General features: G+C 35.4%; 4 protein-coding genes across 4 annotated transcripts; 1 reads left to right on the top strand and 3 right to left on the bottom strand.

Moving 5' to 3' along the window:
• Positions 1–1,664: 1,664 nt before the first annotated feature.
• LOC113776098 (acetolactate synthase 2, chloroplastic) lies at positions 1,665–4,101 on the top strand. The gene has a single exon (XM_027321174.1). The coding sequence runs from the start codon at positions 1,746–1,748 to the stop codon at positions 3,780–3,782; it is 2,037 nt and encodes a 678-aa protein (XP_027176975.1). The 5' UTR covers positions 1,665–1,745; the 3' UTR covers positions 3,783–4,101.
• An 821-nt stretch (positions 4,102–4,922) lies between these two features.
• LOC113774295 (DELLA protein GAIP-B-like) lies at positions 4,923–5,716 on the bottom strand. Its single transcript, XM_027318846.1, has 3 exons — positions 5,299–5,716; positions 5,026–5,158; positions 4,923–4,974 (listed from the first exon to the last, which is right to left on the bottom strand). The coding sequence occupies exons 1-3, from the start codon at positions 5,714–5,716 to the stop codon at positions 4,923–4,925; spliced, it is 603 nt and encodes a 200-aa protein (XP_027174647.1).
• LOC113774294 lies at positions 5,716–6,534 on the bottom strand. Its single transcript, XM_027318845.1, has 2 exons — positions 6,117–6,534; positions 5,716–6,053 (listed from the first exon to the last, which is right to left on the bottom strand). The coding sequence occupies exons 1-2, from the start codon at positions 6,532–6,534 to the stop codon at positions 5,716–5,718; spliced, it is 756 nt and encodes a 251-aa protein (XP_027174646.1).
• Positions 6,535–9,270: 2,736 nt separating this feature from the next.
• Positions 9,271–17,657, bottom strand: LOC113774293 (uncharacterized protein At4g15970-like). Its single transcript, XM_027318844.1, has 6 exons — positions 17,421–17,657; positions 13,859–13,933; positions 13,005–13,364; positions 11,741–12,216; positions 11,546–11,648; positions 9,271–9,434 (listed from the first exon to the last, which is right to left on the bottom strand). Exons 1-5 carry the CDS (start codon positions 17,655–17,657, stop codon positions 11,594–11,596), a joined length of 1,203 nt encoding a protein of 400 aa, XP_027174645.1. The 3' UTR covers positions 9,271–9,434; positions 11,546–11,593.
• Positions 17,658–20,668: the final 3,011 nt, after the last annotated feature.

Genomic DNA, 20,668 nt, shown 5'->3' with positions numbered 1-20,668 from the left:
AAAATATCATATAAGATGATTGGCATAATTCATAATTTAAGTGCAAAGGGCCCTGAAAATTGAGAGGCAAGGTGCATTTTCCCCATGTTTTATAAACAATGATTAAGACCAGGAATCAGCCACAAAGGCAGTACAAAAAAAATGACGGTGGGGAATTTCAAATGGAATTCCTCACAATTGAAAGGCACTTGAAATTCCCCACAAGTATATTGTTGCCCACGTGGTTTTCCGCTACGAAGTGTGCTACACTGCTACTTGATTGCAATTCCTGTTGGCTAAGCTGTTCACAAATCGGGCTCGATACTAAGTTTGAATTTAAAAATATTAAATTTGTTGATTCGTAAATTCGATTATTTATATATATATTTTTTAATTATATATTTTTATTTTAATAGTAAAATTATATATATTTTTTAATATTTTATTTTAATAGTAAAATTATATATATTTTTTAATATTTTATTATTTGTTAAAAAATTATTATTTTATTTATTTTTAAAAATAAAATAATTATTTTATTAATTTTTAAAAATAAAAAATAATTGTTAATTTTTTTTAAATTCGAGGTTGAACTTAACATTTTGAACTCGTCGAATTCGAACTCGAGTTCAAGTTTCATAAAATTAACTGGAGGCTTAGCTCAATTAGACCAAAATTTGACTCGACTCGACTCGTTTATATCCCTACTATCGACCATGCCAAATCAATCTCCTATGCGCAAATGCGTCTAGGGGTGTTGATTAATGATAAATAAATAAGAGTATGCTCAAATTTGACTTGTTAATTAAACAAGCCTGACATTTAAGTGTGTTTTTGGGGTTATTGGCCACCACAAAAATCATTTTTAAGTGTCTTGATGGGGAGAAAGATCAAAGGTTTGATCTTTGTCTCTTGTCACTTGCCACTTATACTGACTTCTCCAAATTTAAAATCGAATCCAATAGTGGTTCAGTTCTCATTGATTTTTCAACTTGATTAGGTCATTCATTAGATAGGTCAATGTAGGAAGAGGAGTGGTACTAGTGTAAAGGTTACCTAATGGCAAAAAAACAAAAAAAGACATGAATAGCATTTAGTATTCATTAAATTTTTTGTACTCAAACTGAGTTCAATAAAATAAAATAAAATTTAAATTTATACATTGGATATTAAGATTCTCATGTGCTGTGCCTTAAATTGCATGACAAGAAATGGATCGATTTGCCGCTAACTATTTTTTGTTGCAAGTCAAGCGTGAGTTACAAAAAATGTGAACTAAACTAAATTTGAACTTAAAATAATATTATTTGATATTAAATAAGTTTGAGCTTATCAAAACTCAATTCACATAGTTCAATTGCTTGTTTTGTTATCCTATTTTCTCGTTAAAAAAATTAGAAAAAAAGTTATAATACTACATTTACATTTTACATTTTATAATAGCATTAAAGCTCCTCAAATCCGGTAGGAATCAAGCTAAGCTCAATCATACTTTCAAACTAGTTAAAGAAAACAAATAAATATCTTGGACAGATTAGGCAGCTTTACTCCAGATTAGCGTAATTAATCCCTGCTAATCTCCGCTTTACGATTTTTCCTTTTCCTTTTTTTTCAGTCAAACTCGAGGCTGGACCACTAGTATAGTACCGCTCGTCCTTTTATTTTTGTCCTATCATCAAATCATCCATCCATTCTTCACCACGAGAAGAATACTTTTCCCCTGCAGAACCGAAAGCCAGATTACTCCGCCGCCAGTAGGGTCAGAGATGGCCGCCGCCGCCGCCAACTTCACCGCTCCGAGCTCCACTTCTACCACCTCCACCATCTCTAACCACCTCTCTCACTCTTCCGCCAACTCCCTGAACAACAGTTTCCTTCCCAAATTTACCCTCCCATTCTCCCAAATCCCCAAAAATCCCACTCTCCACCACCGCCGCCGCGGAGGCCATTACACTCCGATTGTCACCAACGTCCTCTCCACCTCCACCGAGACGCCTAAACCCTCCTCATCCTCCTCCTCTTCCACCACCACCACTGGCACCCCGTTTGTTTCCAGATTTGGCCCTGATGAGCCACGAAAAGGCTGCGATGTCCTCGTCGAAGCCCTAGAAAGAGAAGGCGTGACCGATGTCTTTGCGTACCCAGGTGGCGCCTCCATGGAGATCCACCAAGCTCTCACCCGCTCGAAAATCATCCGTAACGTCCTCCCCCGCCACGAACAGGGCGGTGTCTTCGCGGCGGAAGGGTACGCCAGGGCTTCTGGTGTGCCAGGTGTTTGTATTGCGACTTCTGGCCCTGGTGCGACGAATCTTGTCAGTGGCTTGGCTGATGCGCTCCTTGACAGCGTTCCGATTGTGGCCATCACCGGCCAAGTTCCCCGGCGAATGATCGGTACGGATGCTTTCCAGGAAACTCCTATTGTCGAGGTAACTCGTTCCATTACTAAGCATAATTATCTGGTTTTGAATGTTGAAGACATTCCTCGAATTGTTCGTGAGGCTTTCTACCTCGCTAGAACTGGCCGGCCTGGCCCGGTTTTGATTGATGTTCCTAAGGATATACAGCAACAGATGGTTGTTCCTGATTGGGACCAACCTATGAGGTTGGCTGGATATGTATCCAGGTTGCCTCGGCCGCCTAATGAGCTGTACTTAGAGCAGGTCTTGAGGTTGATCGGTGAGTCGAAAAAGCCGGTGTTGTATGTCGGAGGAGGGTGTCTGAATTCGAGCGAGGAGCTTAGGCGATTTGTAGAGCTCACAGGGATCCCTGTGGCGAGTACTCTAATGGGGTTGGGAGCTTATCCCTGTTCTGATAAAGAGTATTCGTTACAAATGTTGGGGATGCATGGGACTGTTTATGCGAATTATGCTGTGGATAGAAGCGATTTGTTGCTTGCATTTGGGGTGAGGTTTGATGACCGTGTGACTGGGAAGTTAGAGGCATTTGCTAGTCGAGCTAAGATTGTTCACATTGACATTGATTCTGCAGAGATTGGGAAAAATAAGCAGCCACATGTGTCCATTTGTGCTGATGTGAAATTGGCTTTGGAAGGGTTGAATTCAATGTTGGAGGCTAGAGGGAATAAATTGAAACTGGATTTTTCGGCTTGGAGGGAAGAGTTGAAGGAGCAGAAGGTGAAGTTTCCTTTGAGTTTCAAGACTTTTGATGATGCTATTCCTCCACAATTTGCAATTCAGCTTCTTGACGAGTTGACAAACGGGAATGCGATTGTTAGTACTGGTGTAGGACAACACCAGATGTGGGCTGCTCAGTTTTACAAGTATAATAGGCCTCGACAATGGTTGACATCCGGGGGGCTAGGAGCTATGGGTTTCGGATTGCCTGCTGCAGTTGGTGCTGCTGTTGCGAGACCTGATGCGGTTGTTGTGGACATTGATGGGGATGGAAGCTTCATCATGAATGTGCAGGAGTTGGCCACAATTCGAGTGGAAAATCTACCAATTAAGATTATGCTTTTGAATAACCAGCATCTGGGTATGGTTGTTCAGTGGGAGGACAGGTTCTATAAGTCTAATAGAGCACATACTTACTTGGGAAATCCTTCAAAAGAGTCAGAGATTTTCCCTGACATGCTGAAGTTCGCTGAGGCTTGTAATATCCCTGCTGCGCGAGTAACAAAGAAGGAAGATCTTAGGGCCGCAATTCAAAAGATGCTTGATACCCCTGGTCCATACTTGCTGGATGTAATAGTGCCACATCAGGAGCATGTGTTACCTATGATTCCTAGTAATGGAGCATTCAAAGATGTGATAACTGATGGTGATGGTAGAACAGTATATTGATATCATAGAGTGGCAGCTATCAAGTTTAGGTTTTGGAAGATATTTTGGCAGCTGAGTGGTCAAAGTAGAATTATAGTTTTTGCTCTACCTTTTGGTTACTGCTGTATGTTTTGCTTTTAGCTGGACCTATTGTACTCTATTTTCAATGTAATGGTTAGTATTTTGGTTGCAATCGATGCTGCTTTTCTTGAACCTCTTGTAAAAGGTGTGTTGTTGATACGTGTTAAAAGCAGTAAAAAAATATGGACGTTTTTGAAGCTCGTGTCTGTATTTTGCCTTGTAGCTTCCTTCTGGTCTAACAAGATGTTTCATTTCAATATACTGGGTATCAGTTTGGAAGTGTGCATCTGTGATAATTTATCTGAAAGTATTTTCAGTCAACGATCAGGGGCCATTTATATCTTGTGTTTTGCTTTAATCTTGGCTTAGGAGGTTCACGGATAAGGGTTGACTGATGTTCGTTTATATTTTGCACTATATATGCACTAATGCTTGGCATTTTGACTGCATCCATACATCTTTGGCATCATAGATCTGGATTTTCTGACTTTTGGTTCTCTCTGATGATTTGGGTTTGAAAGAGTCTAAATGGTCTTAAAATCTTATATCAAGGTATTGATACTGATCCTACCAAACTGCAGGAAACTTGTTGAAAGCCAACCTTAGACAATCAATACTTTTAAACGAACATCAGTCAACCCAATCCGAGAAATGGATCAGGAGTACTCCAGCCAAACTATGGTCTGTGCAGAGTTTAAAGTGCACAAGCTATGGATCAGGAGTACTCTAGTCGAACTTCTCGGTGAAAGCAAAAGCCGAGTTTAATTTAACAAAATTTGGGCGAAAGTTAACCCCTTCTAGCCAATCTATGGTCTGTGCCTACTTTTAGTTTTGTGCCCTCAATAACCTTTTACGCTACAATGGCCCTTGGTAATTATGTCTTAAAATGCATCTATCTCTTTTTTTTTTTTTTCCTTGATAAATGAAGTCCAGCCATGTGGAATATGCGTGTGCAATTTATGGGGGTGGTCAAATTACGAAAGGACAATAAAAAGCACTAAAATTTCATACACGGTTGATAAAACACAATCAGGAACATTTGCTTTCAATGGTTTTAGGTTGTTTGCAGAAATATCAAACCTAGAAAACACTTGAAAGAGTGCAGTGACCTACAAAGCACTTTGCAAACAACCTACATTATGGTATAGAATGTAGTTACATTTATAAGAAATAGGCTGATTACCTGACTTTCAAATCTTGCAGCAGTCTTTGATCACTCTGAGTCATACTGGAATTTCCAGGCAGATACTGAGATAAATGGGGTTCTTTTCCACCCCAAGATGAGGCATTTTCCATCCATATAAATTGTAAAAGAACTGTAAAGAGCAGACCGTTTAAGAAACATGCTTGCTCGACGAAATGATGATTGACTAAGAGCTGTTTCCACAAAGCCAAATTTTGCAAAAAAGGGTCCTCCAGAAAGCAACCCTTTCATGTCTATGAACCCTCTCTTTACCCTCTGCTGTGATAATATTTCTAATCATGTTACGACAGTAAACTTCCTCAGTTAGCTTTCTGTAGAAGATGTGATTGTCCATGCAGTCTTTGATGCTCTCAAACATGCCACTGAAAAAAATCAGAGCTTCATGAAATCGTTCCAAGAAAATTGGATTGTTCGTGCTTGCCTCCATTTCCTTGACAACCATCACACGTGGCTTCAGCTTTGAAATCATTGCTATCAATGCTTCCAAGTAATTTGGCCATGCTAACAGAGTCCAAAGACGCCTATCCAAATAAACAGCCACAACTTCATCAGCTTCTAACTTGAACATATCTTCCTTGAGGTCCTTCAGGTCTGAAACAACAATGTTGAAAGTGAAAGGTAAACTAATGGAATCTGCAAAAGCTGACAGCCACTTTACTGTCTCTTCCATCATCTGTTAGAGGTTCCAACAGCTGTTATCTTGAGAAGCTCAATTGGATAGTCATACTGAGCAGCAAAATCCTGCATAATTAGCGTCCAGTGTGATCCATTATCAAGTCCAAAATTAATGAGGTGAACTCTCCTTGCTGTTGCCACAGTTGCCCTGATGGATCCAATTGCTGTGAATTGGCTAACGAGGGAGAAAGGGTTCTCTTGTTGAGATGCCATCATTCCAGGTTGCAGACTAACCAGAGCCAATTTCTCATCAATAGGCCTCCTTGTTTCTCCTTCCAGATCTTCTAATGATGCAACCATACCACATTCTTGATCAATTTTCTCTCGCAAAGCTTCAGCAAAATAGTGTACAATTCTTTGAGCAGGATTACCACTTTAAGAAGAAAAATGATTACACATGTTGAGCAATTTCCTTGAATAAACATATTGTTGATTGACTACGTATTCAGCAGCTGCTTGAAGTAGTATTGCAAGTCCCAAGTCTTCAGAAAATTCAGAACCGAGAGCAGATTGAGCTCCAATGCAACTAGCCACACTGGAAAGAACATCAGCCTTCTGGGAGTTGAGCACAAACAGTTGTGCTCTAGCTAACTCCATGATCCCAGCAGTAGACAAAGCTTGATGGCCAGAACTATTTGTTGGCTTAACAGTGTTTAGCTCTTTGAGATTTCCCTCCCTCAAACGTTTCACTTTGGCACTATACTGCTTCAGAAGTTCTAGCAATGTCAAAGGCATAAATGAGCTTTCCTTCTTTACTTGAGCAAGATAGGAGATCAGTGGTGGCTTTTCAACCTCTACACCAATATTATCCATGTCTTTCCAGTTGTACTAAGCAAAACGTGACGTCGTAGAAATTGCATAAAAATTTCAAACTAAAAGCACCAAAACTGGTATGTTTTGTGCTCAGTTTTCCAGGCTTCCAGGCTCGGAGGAAAGGATTCATATCAAAAAAAACAAAAAAACAAAACAAAAGAGTGCCAAACTGCAATATTTGAACCAAAATCAAACCACGAAGTTCAGAGAAATTGCAAAAAAAAAAAAAAAAAAAAAAAAAAAAAAACAATCCTGGATCTTACATTAAAGAAATTCAGGAATGCATGCATATCCTGATACATGCAGGAAAGTGGTAAGCTGGAACAGCTTGCACAATCAATTGCAAACTACTCTTCTCTGGCTCTCCAGAAGAATACTCTCCCAAAATCCTTCACAAAAATACGGTGTGCCCAGCACCGTCAATGTATTCTACATTGTGCAAGTTGAGATCAAGGAGTGGAAGGTTTTGGAAGATTGAAGAGTGGGGAATTGTTGGTCAAGGTTCTTTTCTGGTGGTAGAACCTCTATGATCACCTAAAAAGACATCGACTCAAAGAAAAAAGCATAGTTTGGATCACTTAGAATCAACCCTTCTCTTTTAACTTGCATTTATGATCAGACGTCTTCAGGGAATCACCCACGTATTGATCAACCATTTCTCTTTTTTCTCATTCAATTGACTGCAATCTGCAGCCAATGATATGAACTTCTCAATTGGCAGCTACCTCCATATATAGTGGCCTGACTCTGTTTCATTCCAACTAAGAATTGCAAAATGTCGAGCACAGAATACGCCTTTCAATGCCTTTGCTTTTGCATTTTCTCAAGGTAATTGTCTTTGCCGCCCTGATCATCTTGAGCAAAGAATGCTTCCCTATTGGACAACAATATTTTGTCTGATTGGAAAATGCTTCGTGCTGGACATTTTGTACTGAACTAGGATATAGATAGCGATCATTCTTTAAGTTTGAGAAGCAACAAATGACTATCTCGAAGGTGGATCGACCTTTCTGTGCGAGCTTCTCGATCGATCATCCACAAAGAACCTTAAAAAATGGAATGGAACATGGCTGCTTTGCCTGTCGATGTTATCTCCTGGTCAACTGCTATGCATTACTCTGGCTTCTAGCCGCTTGACAAAGTCGTGTGCCGATGCTGGTAATGGGAATAGAATGTAAGACAAATAGCTCTGGTCGAAGTCCACCTGGTGGAAGATACTTGGCCTTAGGACTAGTGCGGCTGTAATTTTTGGGAAATGAGGCAGGTATGATTGGCTTAGGTCTGTTTAGATGCGGTTGGTGTATTGTATGGACAATGTGGTTATATGCTTATAAGAATAGGTATATTTTATGCATTAACATATTGTATACGAATAAAATTTGTGAGTACAATAAAGTTATGTAAAAGTACATCATACAGTGTAAAACGTAGAATAAGAACAATTGTATAAGATTGTCAGCTATAACTGCCCCTGATCCTAATTTTTGTTCAGGTTCCATTAGGGTGCAAACGAACTGAGTCGAATCGAGTTTCGACTTAATTGAACCGAGTCTCAATATAATTTTATGAAATTCGAACTCGAACTCAAGCTCTACGAGTTCAAAATATCAAATTCGAGCTCTACGAGATTAAAATGTCAAGTTTGAAATTGAGTTCAACTCAAATTCGAGTCGAACTCGAGTTCGAGCTTAAAAAATTTTCTTAATAAATAATAAAATATTAGGGATATATATAATTTTACTATTAAAATAAAAAGTATATATAGATATATTTATATATAATAGAGTTCGAACTGACTTACGAGCTAACGAGTTTTAGTATTTTTAAGCTCGAGTTCGAGTTCTAATTTGAATTGTCGAGTTCGACTTGGTTAGCTCAAACTTGATTCGAGCCAATGTTGATCGAGTTTGGGCTAAGCTCAGAATCGAGTCGCTCGCGATTGACTCAATTTGTTTTGTTGATTTGATGCAAAGGTTGATGTACTTGAAATGAATGGGTACAACAGTATACCCTGATTCACATCGTTTTACAAATGCACCAACTGCAAAAGCTTTTGTTTTCTTAGCTGATGTCTAGCAGTAGAAATTAGTAGTAAAACAAAAAACTGATTCAGGACTCCCAAGCGGTTTCCTTTCTTCCTTTCATTTTCCTTGACTGAGGGGGAAAATTTTTGCTACTTTCCCTTTGAGGGTTTAAAATTTCCATTGAACTAAGAACTAAAAACATTTCTAACTTTAGTTACAAGATTTCTGGATGTTGATTTTAACATCCCTTGCCATTAAAGTAGTTTTATTCTTTCCATAGCTAATTTTTCCCCATCTTTTGTGTAAATCAATCTTATATAAAAATTAATGATATAAACTTCCCCCTTTCCTTTTAGGTCCAACACTTTCACTACTTGAAAAGGAAAAAGGAAGAAAGAAAGAAACTTAAACAAATAAAAGAAAAGGAAGACCAATGTTAGGAAGCAATTGCTGTCATTTGCACCCAAGCAAGAATTGAAATTCAAAGTATGAAATCAAGTGAGTAAGGAGATCTTCAAAATTTTTCCTACACTGTCAAAACTTAGAAGTGAAAGCATCAGTAAAGTAGGCAACTTTGAAAAATTGCAGAACTAAAAAATTGTTACACCCTGAATAAAATGTAAAACCACAATTAGACTAGAACTAGAAGGGCTATTGTCATCAAATGGACATGAACCAAAAAACAGAGGGTTATAACAACTCCTCTTCCATCAAAGTGTAAGCTGATATCAAAATTCTTTACAACAATATGAGATCTAACTTTTTACAAGGATTGGAGATCTTTCAACTAGAATATGCCAAGTACATGAGGTGATTTAGTTGGTTAGAGAGAGCCAGCCATGCAACTGTGTTTAACTTTTCAATTGAATCGACTGCCTGCATCCACAGTCATAAAATTCATGTGAGTGCCTTTTCAGAATATAAAGCAATTTGGTATAAATGGTCACTGAATTATTTAAAATTTCTTTTGTTAGTCACTGAACTTTTTCTTTATCACCAATAGTCTTTCACCTAAGATTTACATTTCTGAGCCAAAAATATTTGTATGCTTTCATTAGTTGAGTTGACAAAAAATGTATATTTCCAGTATTTGAATAACCAAGAAAAACAATTTTAATATTTGAATGACCATTTTAGCTAAAGAAAAAGCTCAATGACCAAAATAAGGAGTTTTAAATAGTTTAATTAGAAGTGGCAAAATGGATTCATATCCACCAATCTATCCATATAAACCAACCTTAAATGGATTTGGATGATCCATATAAATTCAATGGTTTTAAATGGATAACCATTTAAATCCAATTATGTTGGTGGATTTAAATGGATTATCCATCTTATCCATATACATCCATTTAACTTAAAAAATAGAAAACACATTTATAAAAATGTGAGATAAAATCTTGTGTGACCATCTATTCTTTTCTTCATAACTTCCTCATATGTCAAATTAATTTTGTGGGACCACCTATTCTTTCCTTCATAACTTCCTCACATGCCAAGTTGCCAATAACATTAATTGCATTTTATTTGCTTCTAGTTTCTAGACTTCTTCCATCCTTTTCAAAATTATATTTTAGTCACTACTCTTGTTTTTTTTAATTAAACTCTCATGTAGTAATGATTGCAAACATTTATATTCTTAAGTAAAGAAAAAGCGAGAATGCATCATGCAGTGTCAAAATAATTTTTATTTTTTTAATTCTTTTATTTATAAAAAGAATTTTTCTAACGAGTGTCCCCGCAACATTGGTTAAGATATGTAAATGACAATTTTATTTTTTTTTTCCAAATCCTAGTACTTGCAATCCCTCTCCCCTTATCACCTAACCCAACTATCCAAAAAAAAAGACACCTAATTTATTAAGTAATATAAGGTAGCTTGTGTATCAATGGTATAATAAGGAATTTCATACATTTTTAGGTACTACGTGCACATATGATGAAAATATTTTACTTGTCAAATAATATAAGATTTCTTGTTAGAACTGCACTTTTATTCAAGACATCACTCTTGAACAGGAGTGCAAAAAATTGGAAACGTAAACTTCTTTTCACTGTAAAGCCGTATTCAATTCATTCAAAAGTTATAAAAATGTAGCCAAGTTCTTAATTGTTCATTACTTTACAAAATGATACTTAAAGTAATGACGAAAGATTAAATTGACCACAGCAGTTAAATTTTCTTGGAACTAAACTAATTTTATGAAGTACTGAAATAGAGTAGTAGTACAAGCATTTGTTATTACCAAAAGGTTTTAGGTGATTTAAGGATAGAACTTTGGGAATTTGTATTTTTTGAAAAAAAATATTTGGATCTTAAATTTAGGATTTGGGAGAGTAAATGGATAAATGGATGGATCATGGTTTACACTATCCATTTAAATGACATCCATTTAGATCCATTTATTAAATGGTTTTAATTGGATTGGATCAATTTGATCCACTATCCATTTAACTAAAACCATTTATGAACCATATATCCATTTTGCCACTTCTAAGTTTAATGACCAATTATGCCATTTTTGCTCTATATATTACCTTCTTCCAAATAGTAGGGTCAATTTTGTGGAAATCGGAATATGTTAAAGACACATGTAATCATTATGTGTGAATGAATCGGCTGTGGATGAATTTATATATGTTAATTATTGGATTCAAAATATTTACTTTAGTACATATTACCTAAGATCGAAGAAAATTACATTTCAACCAGGAAAAATAGAAAGCAACTAATAAAACTTGCCAATACGATTACGCCAAGCTCAGAAGAAAAAATATTGTTGACAGAACCTCACACATCGATTTTTATATCAATATGTAGAAGAATCTTTTTGGAAATATTTTACAGAAATATTAATGTTTTTTTTTTTGGACTTGAACTTCCTATAAACTCATGGGAGATGTTAAGATAAACGAAGAATATACAACATTTCAACACTTTGAAAGTCATCAAACTAATCCACAAAAAAGTAGATGAAAATGTTTACCTTTTCATATCAATTCCTCATCAGTCCGAAACACAATATGAATTTTCATCATGTTCCTTCTGAGGTTTTGTTGGTTGATTTATGACGGCCAAAAGATGCAAGGCTGCAAATGATAACAAAAAATGAAAAAAAAAATTAGCAACACCACTTTTCAAACTTATCAATCTAATTCCGCTGTAATTAGATAATGCATACCCGCAAAGCTGTGGAACTGTCCAAGAATGGTCCGATCTATTGCTTTCAGGTAGTTTCATATACTTTCTCCAATCCTCAAGCATGATTTTAAGGTCATGGACTTTATTCTCTAAACCAGCACAGCAATTTGCATGCATGGTGCATACCTTGTTCAAGTCTCTACTAGGTTCACAAAATCCTCCAATATAAGCTGTATCAAAGAACTTGATTTTTAGTCCCATCTGCTGGATGCAGGGATCACGTTTAATCTTGTTGAGGACATCTTGATCGTGATATTTTGGATAAAGGATTCTTGAGTCGTGCCAAAACCTGTAGAATTGTCTTGTTTTGTTGTTTGATTTCACGTAGGTGAAACCTCCATTAGGTGCATTGTCTATGTCCGAAGGGTTGCCCCGAAAATAATCACAAGCAATCTGGAAATCAGCATCTGGATAGAAATGTGGAAATGGATCTCGAAACCACATTATATCTGCATCCTGAAATGGAAATTTTATAGGAACAATGTTTATGTTTCTGAACGAGTATAGACATACATACATACATACATATATATATATATATACACACGTTTGTATGTATGTGTATATTCACGCATACACATACATACAATATTCCGGTCTATAAGTATTTACATAAAACAAAAAGGTCACTTGAGTGAAACCTGACAGTAAAATAGAAAAGAACATGCCTATGTTACTCCTTTTGTAAAATGAAAGAAAAAGTAACATTATTTAACAAAATCAATTTGATTCCTTAATTCTGCACTTCATTTCGTGTTATATATTCACGTAATTAGTTTATTTTGCTTATAATTCTTCAGTAAATGATGTTAACCGTAGCTGTTATAGCCAAAATAAGAAGTCATTGGGTCACTTTGCTTCCTATGATAAGTTAGAAAATTCTTTTTTAATTCTTTTAATGTACTCATACATCTTGTCAGGATTAAAGTTGGAAAAAGAACTGGCAATGTCAACTATTGAAGCTGTAAGAGTAATTAATACTTGTAATCTCTCAATTGGACGGCCAATCATAGATTTCCTTGTTCCATTTGTCTAACAACAATTACTATACCAAAATGGGAGTACTTTTTAGGCATATAGCTATTTCACCATTAAGCTTGTAATTAATTGTTTCACATTAAACAGTTTTTGGTCCAAATCCAAGACAAGTATAAGGTACATTCTTCTTTTTTTCTAAGGCTAAAATTATGTTGGCTTACAAAGTTCTCGCATGGAAAAAAGACAATGGAAGACAGAAGAATTACCGAAAAAAGGAAGTTATATCCCATATCAAGAACTTTTGTAAGAAACTGAACCCTCCTCCACATCATCTTCAAGTAGTCTGCACTCATAAAATATGCCTCCCCAGAAAAATCAATGCCATCAGTTCTGAGGCTATAGCAATGAAGCTTTGATTTTAAGCATCGAGCATATGCTTTTTGATCCAATGCAATCACTAACAAGTGCTTCAATAGCCCTTCTGTTTGATTCCCAATTTTGAAGCTTTCAATGAAAAGATCAAATATTGAATCTTTTGCTGCCCATGCTTCATTCAGAGCTGTCATAATAACAGTTCTGTTCGTTGTGGCTGCCTTTTGTAAGACTCTATTCAACTCATAAAGTTCCTGATTAGCATGCAAACAAGAAAAAAATTAGACCAAAGAAATTAAGCCCAAGGCTGCCTTTAGAGAATTAGTAAGAAATATATGGTACTTCTTATTTCTAAGGGCTAAATGCAAAATACACCCTCGAACTATGCTTAGTTAGCAACTTGCCCCCTATACTGTCAATTGGAGTAATTTGCTATCTTATACTATGAATTTTCAGCATAGTGCTCCAATTAAATTAATGTGACAAGTAATTCCTTATTCAAAGGGCAACGACAATCCCACAAATAATGTGCTGCTTGAAATACCCATTTCTTTAATTTATTTTATTTTATTTTTTTTTAATTTCAACCATAAACAATCTTACATCTCTTGCCATTGACATTACATTAAAATACCTACCATTGAACCATCACAATAGAAGAAGAAAAATCAAAACTAGATCAAAATCAAAGCTTTATATAAAGGCTAAAAATCCATCTATAACCTATGCAAAAAAATTGAAGATACACCTCATAAATCCACACCAAATCTTCAAATAGCAACACCCATAACACAAGCTTATCATATGTAGAACCAATCACATACTAAATCAAACTTCAATATGCGGCAAGCAGAATTAATAACACCCAATAACATAGACCACTAAAAAAATTAGAAGGATAGGAAATGATAGGATTGGGGTCTCTTGAATCAAAAAGTATTGGGAGTTTGGCTAGTAGCAATGAAGGTTGATAAATTTAAAGGGGATTGTGATTTTGAAACTTTAGAAACGATGAAGATTCAAAGAGAGGGAGGCGATGATAGGCTTGTGAAGTTAAGGGATTGAAGAGGTAGATTTGAGTAGGAAAGATGAAGAGTGATCCATATTAAGGAGTTTGATGTGAGGGGTGGGATGGGTAAGAACTTGGCGGTGTAGCTTGGAGGAGGAGAAGGAGGACCGTTACCAGGTAGTTTAGAGGGGAGAGGAGGAGTGATGTAGGCAATTTAGGTAATTGGTCATTTAATTAGGATAAATTTATCACATCATCCTATTTTAAGCAATCTGCAATCAAATTGGTAGTATAAGGTGCAAATCCCTACAATTGATAGTTTGGGAGGCAAGTTGCTAACCATGCATAGTTCAGGGGTGCATTTTGCATTTAACCCTATTTCAATTGTAAATGTGTTTTCTTTTTCTTTTTTTAATGTTTTTACCTATAACTAAAGTCTAAACTTTACACTACCGTTGCTACTATAACTTCAAAGAAAAAAATGGGAAAAAAAGGAGGATTGTTGCTTCCAATAACCAGTCATTATGCTCTCTTTTGTTCAAGAAATCCATTTTCAATTAAAAAAAAAAAAAGAATTTGCCTAATGGTTTCCAGTTGGCCAGTTCTACAAGTAAATGTTCCCCAACTTCTTGTTTTGTTGTGGGGGGGGGGGGGGGGGTTGGGGGGAAGAAATCTGTCTATATGTGTGCTCTGAAGCCATTCTCATTCATTTACAGTTTTACAATTTCAAAATTATACTTAATCAGGGAAACAAAATTAAGAGATTATGCCAAGAAAAACATATTTCACTATCTTTATTTATTAATTTATTTTCCCTAGAACCTTGATAAATGCCTACTGAATGCTATTTATCTGAAGAAGAGGCCTACAACTTGTGGTGAATTGTGTACAAGTAAACACATTGCCTTAAAGAAAGGTGTCAGGAAGTTTATGAGGGTAATATTTGAATAAAATGTAAGAACTAGGGTCAAAAGCTAAAGTTAAATTTTGTGATGAATTGCAACAAAAAGACCCTATCAAATTTTTTGGTTGAATTATGAGAAATTAATAAGAGAAACATTAGAAGGACCATGTAGTCCTATTGAGAATTTTGAAGCCATCTAATTTCACCAGAACAAAAGGAAAACATGTTCATAATTTTTTTTTGGTATTATCTTGCTTATGCATGTATATAAGATATTCATTACCAAAACAAAAAAAAAAAAAGAAAAATTATTCATTTTTATTATCTTCTTTTAATAGGAGCCTTCTCATAAAGTGCAAAGAAATCATCCAAAAATTTTGAGGATCAACTATCTAAAGATGCCAAACTGATTTAATTATTGAGGTTAATTTTGAACTGTCATATTCCATCCTTCTGTATTCTTTTTTTTTTTTTGGACACAGGAGTATCCGAGCTTTCGACCTGACTAATCCCCTGCGACCCGAGAGAAGAGGCCCATTCTTCTCGAACACGTTAACCCCAAGACTCGATCTTTGGTGGCCATATCCTAAAGAGGAGTAACACACCACACGAGCTACCTCGGGTTGGGCATATTCCATCCTTCTGTATGTTAAACACTTTTTTTAAAAATTAATCACTTAGTAATATTCCAGAAAATGCATTACAAAATACATATCAACTCATATTACTACGGACAGATGAGATCTTCGTAAGAAGACGAGAAATTCGGTACTAGATGATAGCCATGGAAATGAAACATCAACAACTTTTTATGAGGCAAATGAAAAATATAAATTAAATTATTTTAGTCAACAATTCTCTTTTATATTGTTAGCAACGTGATAAACCAATAATGACGTTTAATGTTCCTAATTAAGGAGCTGTTATAAGAAGGAATAAAAAGCCATTAAATGCGAAGTGGGGTACAATATTTTGATTATAACTGACATAAAAATTTCTGCCTTATGAAATCAAGCCTAAAGGAAATTGCTTTTTTCTATTTTCTTGTTAATTTACCCAACTGGTTAGGACCACAAGGAAAAAACAGAATAAGAACAATGCAGTTTGTGGAATAGTTTCCGAACTAAATGTTGCCAAACTAATCTAAAACTTGAAAAAGCACAAAGAAGCCTGGCTGGCACAATGTGGAATCCTGTTAAGCATTATCTACTTCCCAATAGAAGTATTAAACTCCCTTAATCCGCACTTTGGTGTGGAAAAGACAATTAATTTCTTTGTGGGGATATGGATTGAGAAATTATATACATAGATAATCTGAATTATTGATTGAAATAAGTTTGAATATTGAGGGAAAATTTTTCACCTTGTAAAAATATCATATGCACATTTGGAATACAAAGTAGGAATTTTTTTAATTGGACTTTAGTAAGAGAGAATTTGGCAATTGCCCAACACCCAAATTGTCTTGGTCTTTAATGTGCCAATTGCCCCACAGCATACGCAGCAAATGATAAACTTAACAGCTTGATGGCAATTTTAGGAGCATTAATGGGTTGAGATTCTTATAAATTAAGGATGGTACATCAAAAGGGTTGATCCTAGGTTTGTGCCTAATTAGGTTCACAGCCAGATATTTACAAGACAAAGAAAGAGGTAATCCTAAGGGAAGGGTAATTAGTGGTGCTTAATTATTCTAGTTAAGAGAAAAACAAATTTACTAAGTCTCCTAGTTGATATGAAAAATGAAATTCTGAAGAGGTCTAAGAAAATAAATAATAATCTTGATATTTTGGAGATAAAACAAATCTTGTCATCGGAAAAGAAGGGGCATCTCACTACCTCCCACTCCAAACCCATCTTCCCACTCTACCGCAACCAAAAAAAATTAGGGAAAAAAAAAAAGGCCTAAAATAGTGGCCACTAATAACCAAAACAAGCATTTTAAACTGTAAAAAAAGAAAAAAGATCTAGACACTAAAATCTCTGTAGTTATTAGGCAATTCTCATTTTGCAGTTCTCTTGTGCTTAACCTTGCTAATTCCACATGCTATCACGCTTCTTTGGTGAAACAGGAATGGAAGAGAAGATGGTTGTGTGAAACTGGACAGAAAAATGAAGTATAATCCCAACAAATGAGGCAAAAAAAAATCCTCTTGTTTGGGAAAAAAGAATAAAATGTTTCGCACTGTAAAATACAACCAAAACCAACAAATTTTGATGTTGAAAAAAAAAAAAACCGCATGCAACTGAGTTGGGATGTGGATATTACCATCACTTGTTTTATAACCGAAACAGGATATATATAAGCATCATAATCAAAGCCAAAACAATCCTATAAATCAAGAAACTGCATGCATTTGGCAGAAGGAATCGATCACAGATTTGTAACTGACTTACCGAAGAAGAGAAACCGTCGGACGCCAGAAATTTATTGTACATTGAAGTGGGGAGCAATTCAAAACGATCTGCCGAGTGATAAAGAACAATGAACGCAAGAGCAATTGCAGCAGATAAGACCATGGATTTGACAAGATGATGAACAAAATGTTGTTCATGGTGCTGATGATGGTAAGGATTCTGGTGTTGGATTGAATATTGCTGGCCCTTTTGGTAGTTGCCTCCTCCGGACTCCATGGTTGTCTTTGATCCCCTTGATCTTGATTTATTGTGATGTTTCCAATTCTTATGAATCCTAAAAACTTTGTTAAGCAATAAAGAAAATAATGTAACACTAGCACTAACTTTTTTTCATACATATATTTTTCTTGAGCCAATCATTCTTTAATTAATCATGGTTGTATTTGTTTTACCTGTCCTATAAAGCAGATAAAACAAATACTAAGTAACACTAATAGTATATACGTACTCACAGGGAGGAAATGTATAATTGAGGGAAAGATACAAAGTTGTATATATCTTAGGCTAAAATGGGCATTAATTTTTTTTTCTTTTTTTCGAATGGAAAATGGGTATTAACCTAAAATAGATATTTACTGGTTTTGGTATCATAGTTAGTTTCAAAGTACTTGGTCCTATGTGATTAGTATCCATTAGTTTTTGTGACATATTTAGTTTCAAAGTGTGGTTCTATGGGATTATCGCCTAAATCCTAGCAGCAATCTTAACAAACATCCAAGGAGTGAAGCCTTGCCTGAGGGGAAAAAGATCGAGTCTTGTTGGTTTTTTAAGGGGAAAAAAATAATTTTTCCCTTTGAAAGAAAATTTTTGGTTTTCTACTCTTGGGGATTTTTTATTAGTAGTAGTAAAATTAGTTGTAGTAAAATGAAACACTAAATTTCCATGGGAATTTTTTTCCTTTACTTTTTGTCTATGGTTTCATGGGATTTCTTTTGTCTTCCCCAGTATCAAATCTACCAACTTATATTTGTGCTCCTCTTAGTTTTTCTTCTTTTTTTTTTGGAGGGTGATCCTCTTAGGCCGTGTTTCATAACCCAATTCAATACTTAAATTTAATGGATTCATATCTTAATATGTTCAAACGTGTTTGATTACCAAAAATTGAACATCTGAATTAATTAAATGGCACTGAATTTCCTAAGCAAAATTTGCTCTAAAAAATATGTGATAAACTATTCACTTGTCACTGAACATGATGTACACTTAAATGTATTTGATTAATACTTAACAATTTAATAACTTAATGGATTTAGAATTCAGATTTCAGATTTCAATTTTCAAACTTCAGTTTTATCAAACACACCCTTAGTTTCTCTTTTCAACACTAGCCAACAATAATATTTTCCCTCACTTTTCATTGCAAATTATTTAGAGGGAGCTTTTGAAGTATTAAAATTAGGATTAATCTTTCCTACACTGATAGTATATACACTATCAGTATTTGATGAATGACAACTATGCAAAATTTAAATTTGAAATTCAACATTTGCAGACATGTCATGAATCTAACGATGATAGTGTATATACCGTCAGTGTAGGAAAGATTTACTCTTAAAATTATTGAAATTTAACTAACAGGTTATTGGTTTGTGGATTTATACATCTAGATCGTCACATGGTGTAAGTATGATTTTTTATGCAAACTTAATTAGTCTAATTACAACTTAAGTTTTTGGATAGGCATTTGCCATTTAACCACAAAATTGTATACACAAGTTGCAAGTGGCAAGTTTTAGGTATAAAGTACAAGAGTCCCATGTGAAGAATTTATTTACAACCCTAGTCCTATTTCTTTTTTTTGCTCTTTTTGCAACTTTCCCCCTCATTTCTTGTGTTACCAAACAAAGTGATGGCATATACCAATTGTAATGCCTATGTGCAGAAGTAAGTTGGCAAGACCAAGTTTATGTCTTTTTCCTTTTATTCAGTGTTGTTAGAGCCAGATTAGAATAGCCAGTTCGACCAGTCTGATCATGAATTGACCTTCTTTTCAAGTTAGTTTGCAGCACAAAACCGTTTTGGTCAAAAGGTGTCAAAAATCGACTAAATCAATGACCCGATTTGACTCGATTCTCAAATTTTTCTTTCTTGTTTTCCCCAAACATAATTTGAGTTATCTAAACTGTAACAATTTCATTTATTAATAGGAATGAGAAAACACTACCCACTTAAAATAAATATCAAAATCACTCGATTTTCTGAATGATCTCTAAATCACATTGTTTTCATCCCTATCATCTTATCAATTTAGCATCACCGATTCCAACTTGCATTAGTTTGTTTTAATTTAGTTTGTCATATAGTTTTGGATAATGGACATATTTTAGCCATGAATATACATTTTTATATATAATTAGCTATATATTTGATTGCAAGTCTAATATTTTTGAAACATTTTGTATGATTGGTTGAATATATGTGACAGCCCCACCTCCCCCCAAGGCGTACCAAAGGGTTCGGCGGACCGCCTGCCCAACTCTCGCCGGGACTCAGTCGAACCTCAATTAAATCCGGAATGCAACCAAAGGAATAACATACAACAATCCAAAACTTAAGCGAAACTTATATACATTGCTATCTAAAAAGGAAGTACAACCATCAAATGTACAAAGGTTCTCACTTCACCATACAACCAGCCCGTGCCAAGTACTAGGGCGAGAACCATTACAAAACCAAAGAAACCAGTCCAGGCTAGACTCTACTGAGCTCTCGTCCTTGCTCGCCGTCCCCTGTTAAGGAAAACAAAACTAAAGGAATGAGCTAAAAGCTCAGTGAGGTTCCGAAAACATAGGCAACAAGAAGTTCAATGCATTCACTACATATAACCAATAATTCAAGATACAAATACAAAATAAAACTATAAACACATTCATTAAAAGGATACGGGCTCACAGGGAGCCATATATTCGTTCGTTTGTTCGTTCTCCTGTCATTCCCCTTATTCCTCCGATCAATTAAATAAAATGCATTTTTGGTAAATAAAATCCTCGTTCGTTCTTTCGTTTCATTCACCCCCTCCTGGAAATTGGCCAGACTCCACCAACCTATAAGGTAATACTCGAGTATACCAATGTTCACACCCAGGGTCACCATATCGCCCGATAGAGTCCGCTTCTGGCTCGAGTCGATCGGTAACGAAGGGCAGGGCCCAATTCAGCCAAAAGGCTTACATCATGCACAACTAATGTATTAATCATTAAATCATTTAAAATTTCACGTTTCATTTA

The sequence above is a fragment of the Coffea eugenioides genome, chromosome 6 (genome assembly GCF_003713205.1).
Source record: "Coffea eugenioides isolate CCC68of chromosome 6, Ceug_1.0, whole genome shotgun sequence".
NCBI classification, from domain to species: domain Eukaryota; kingdom Viridiplantae; phylum Streptophyta; class Magnoliopsida; order Gentianales; family Rubiaceae; genus Coffea; species Coffea eugenioides.
Note: the sequence above shows the minus strand (reverse complement) of the source record. Positions and strands in the feature narration are given on the sequence as shown.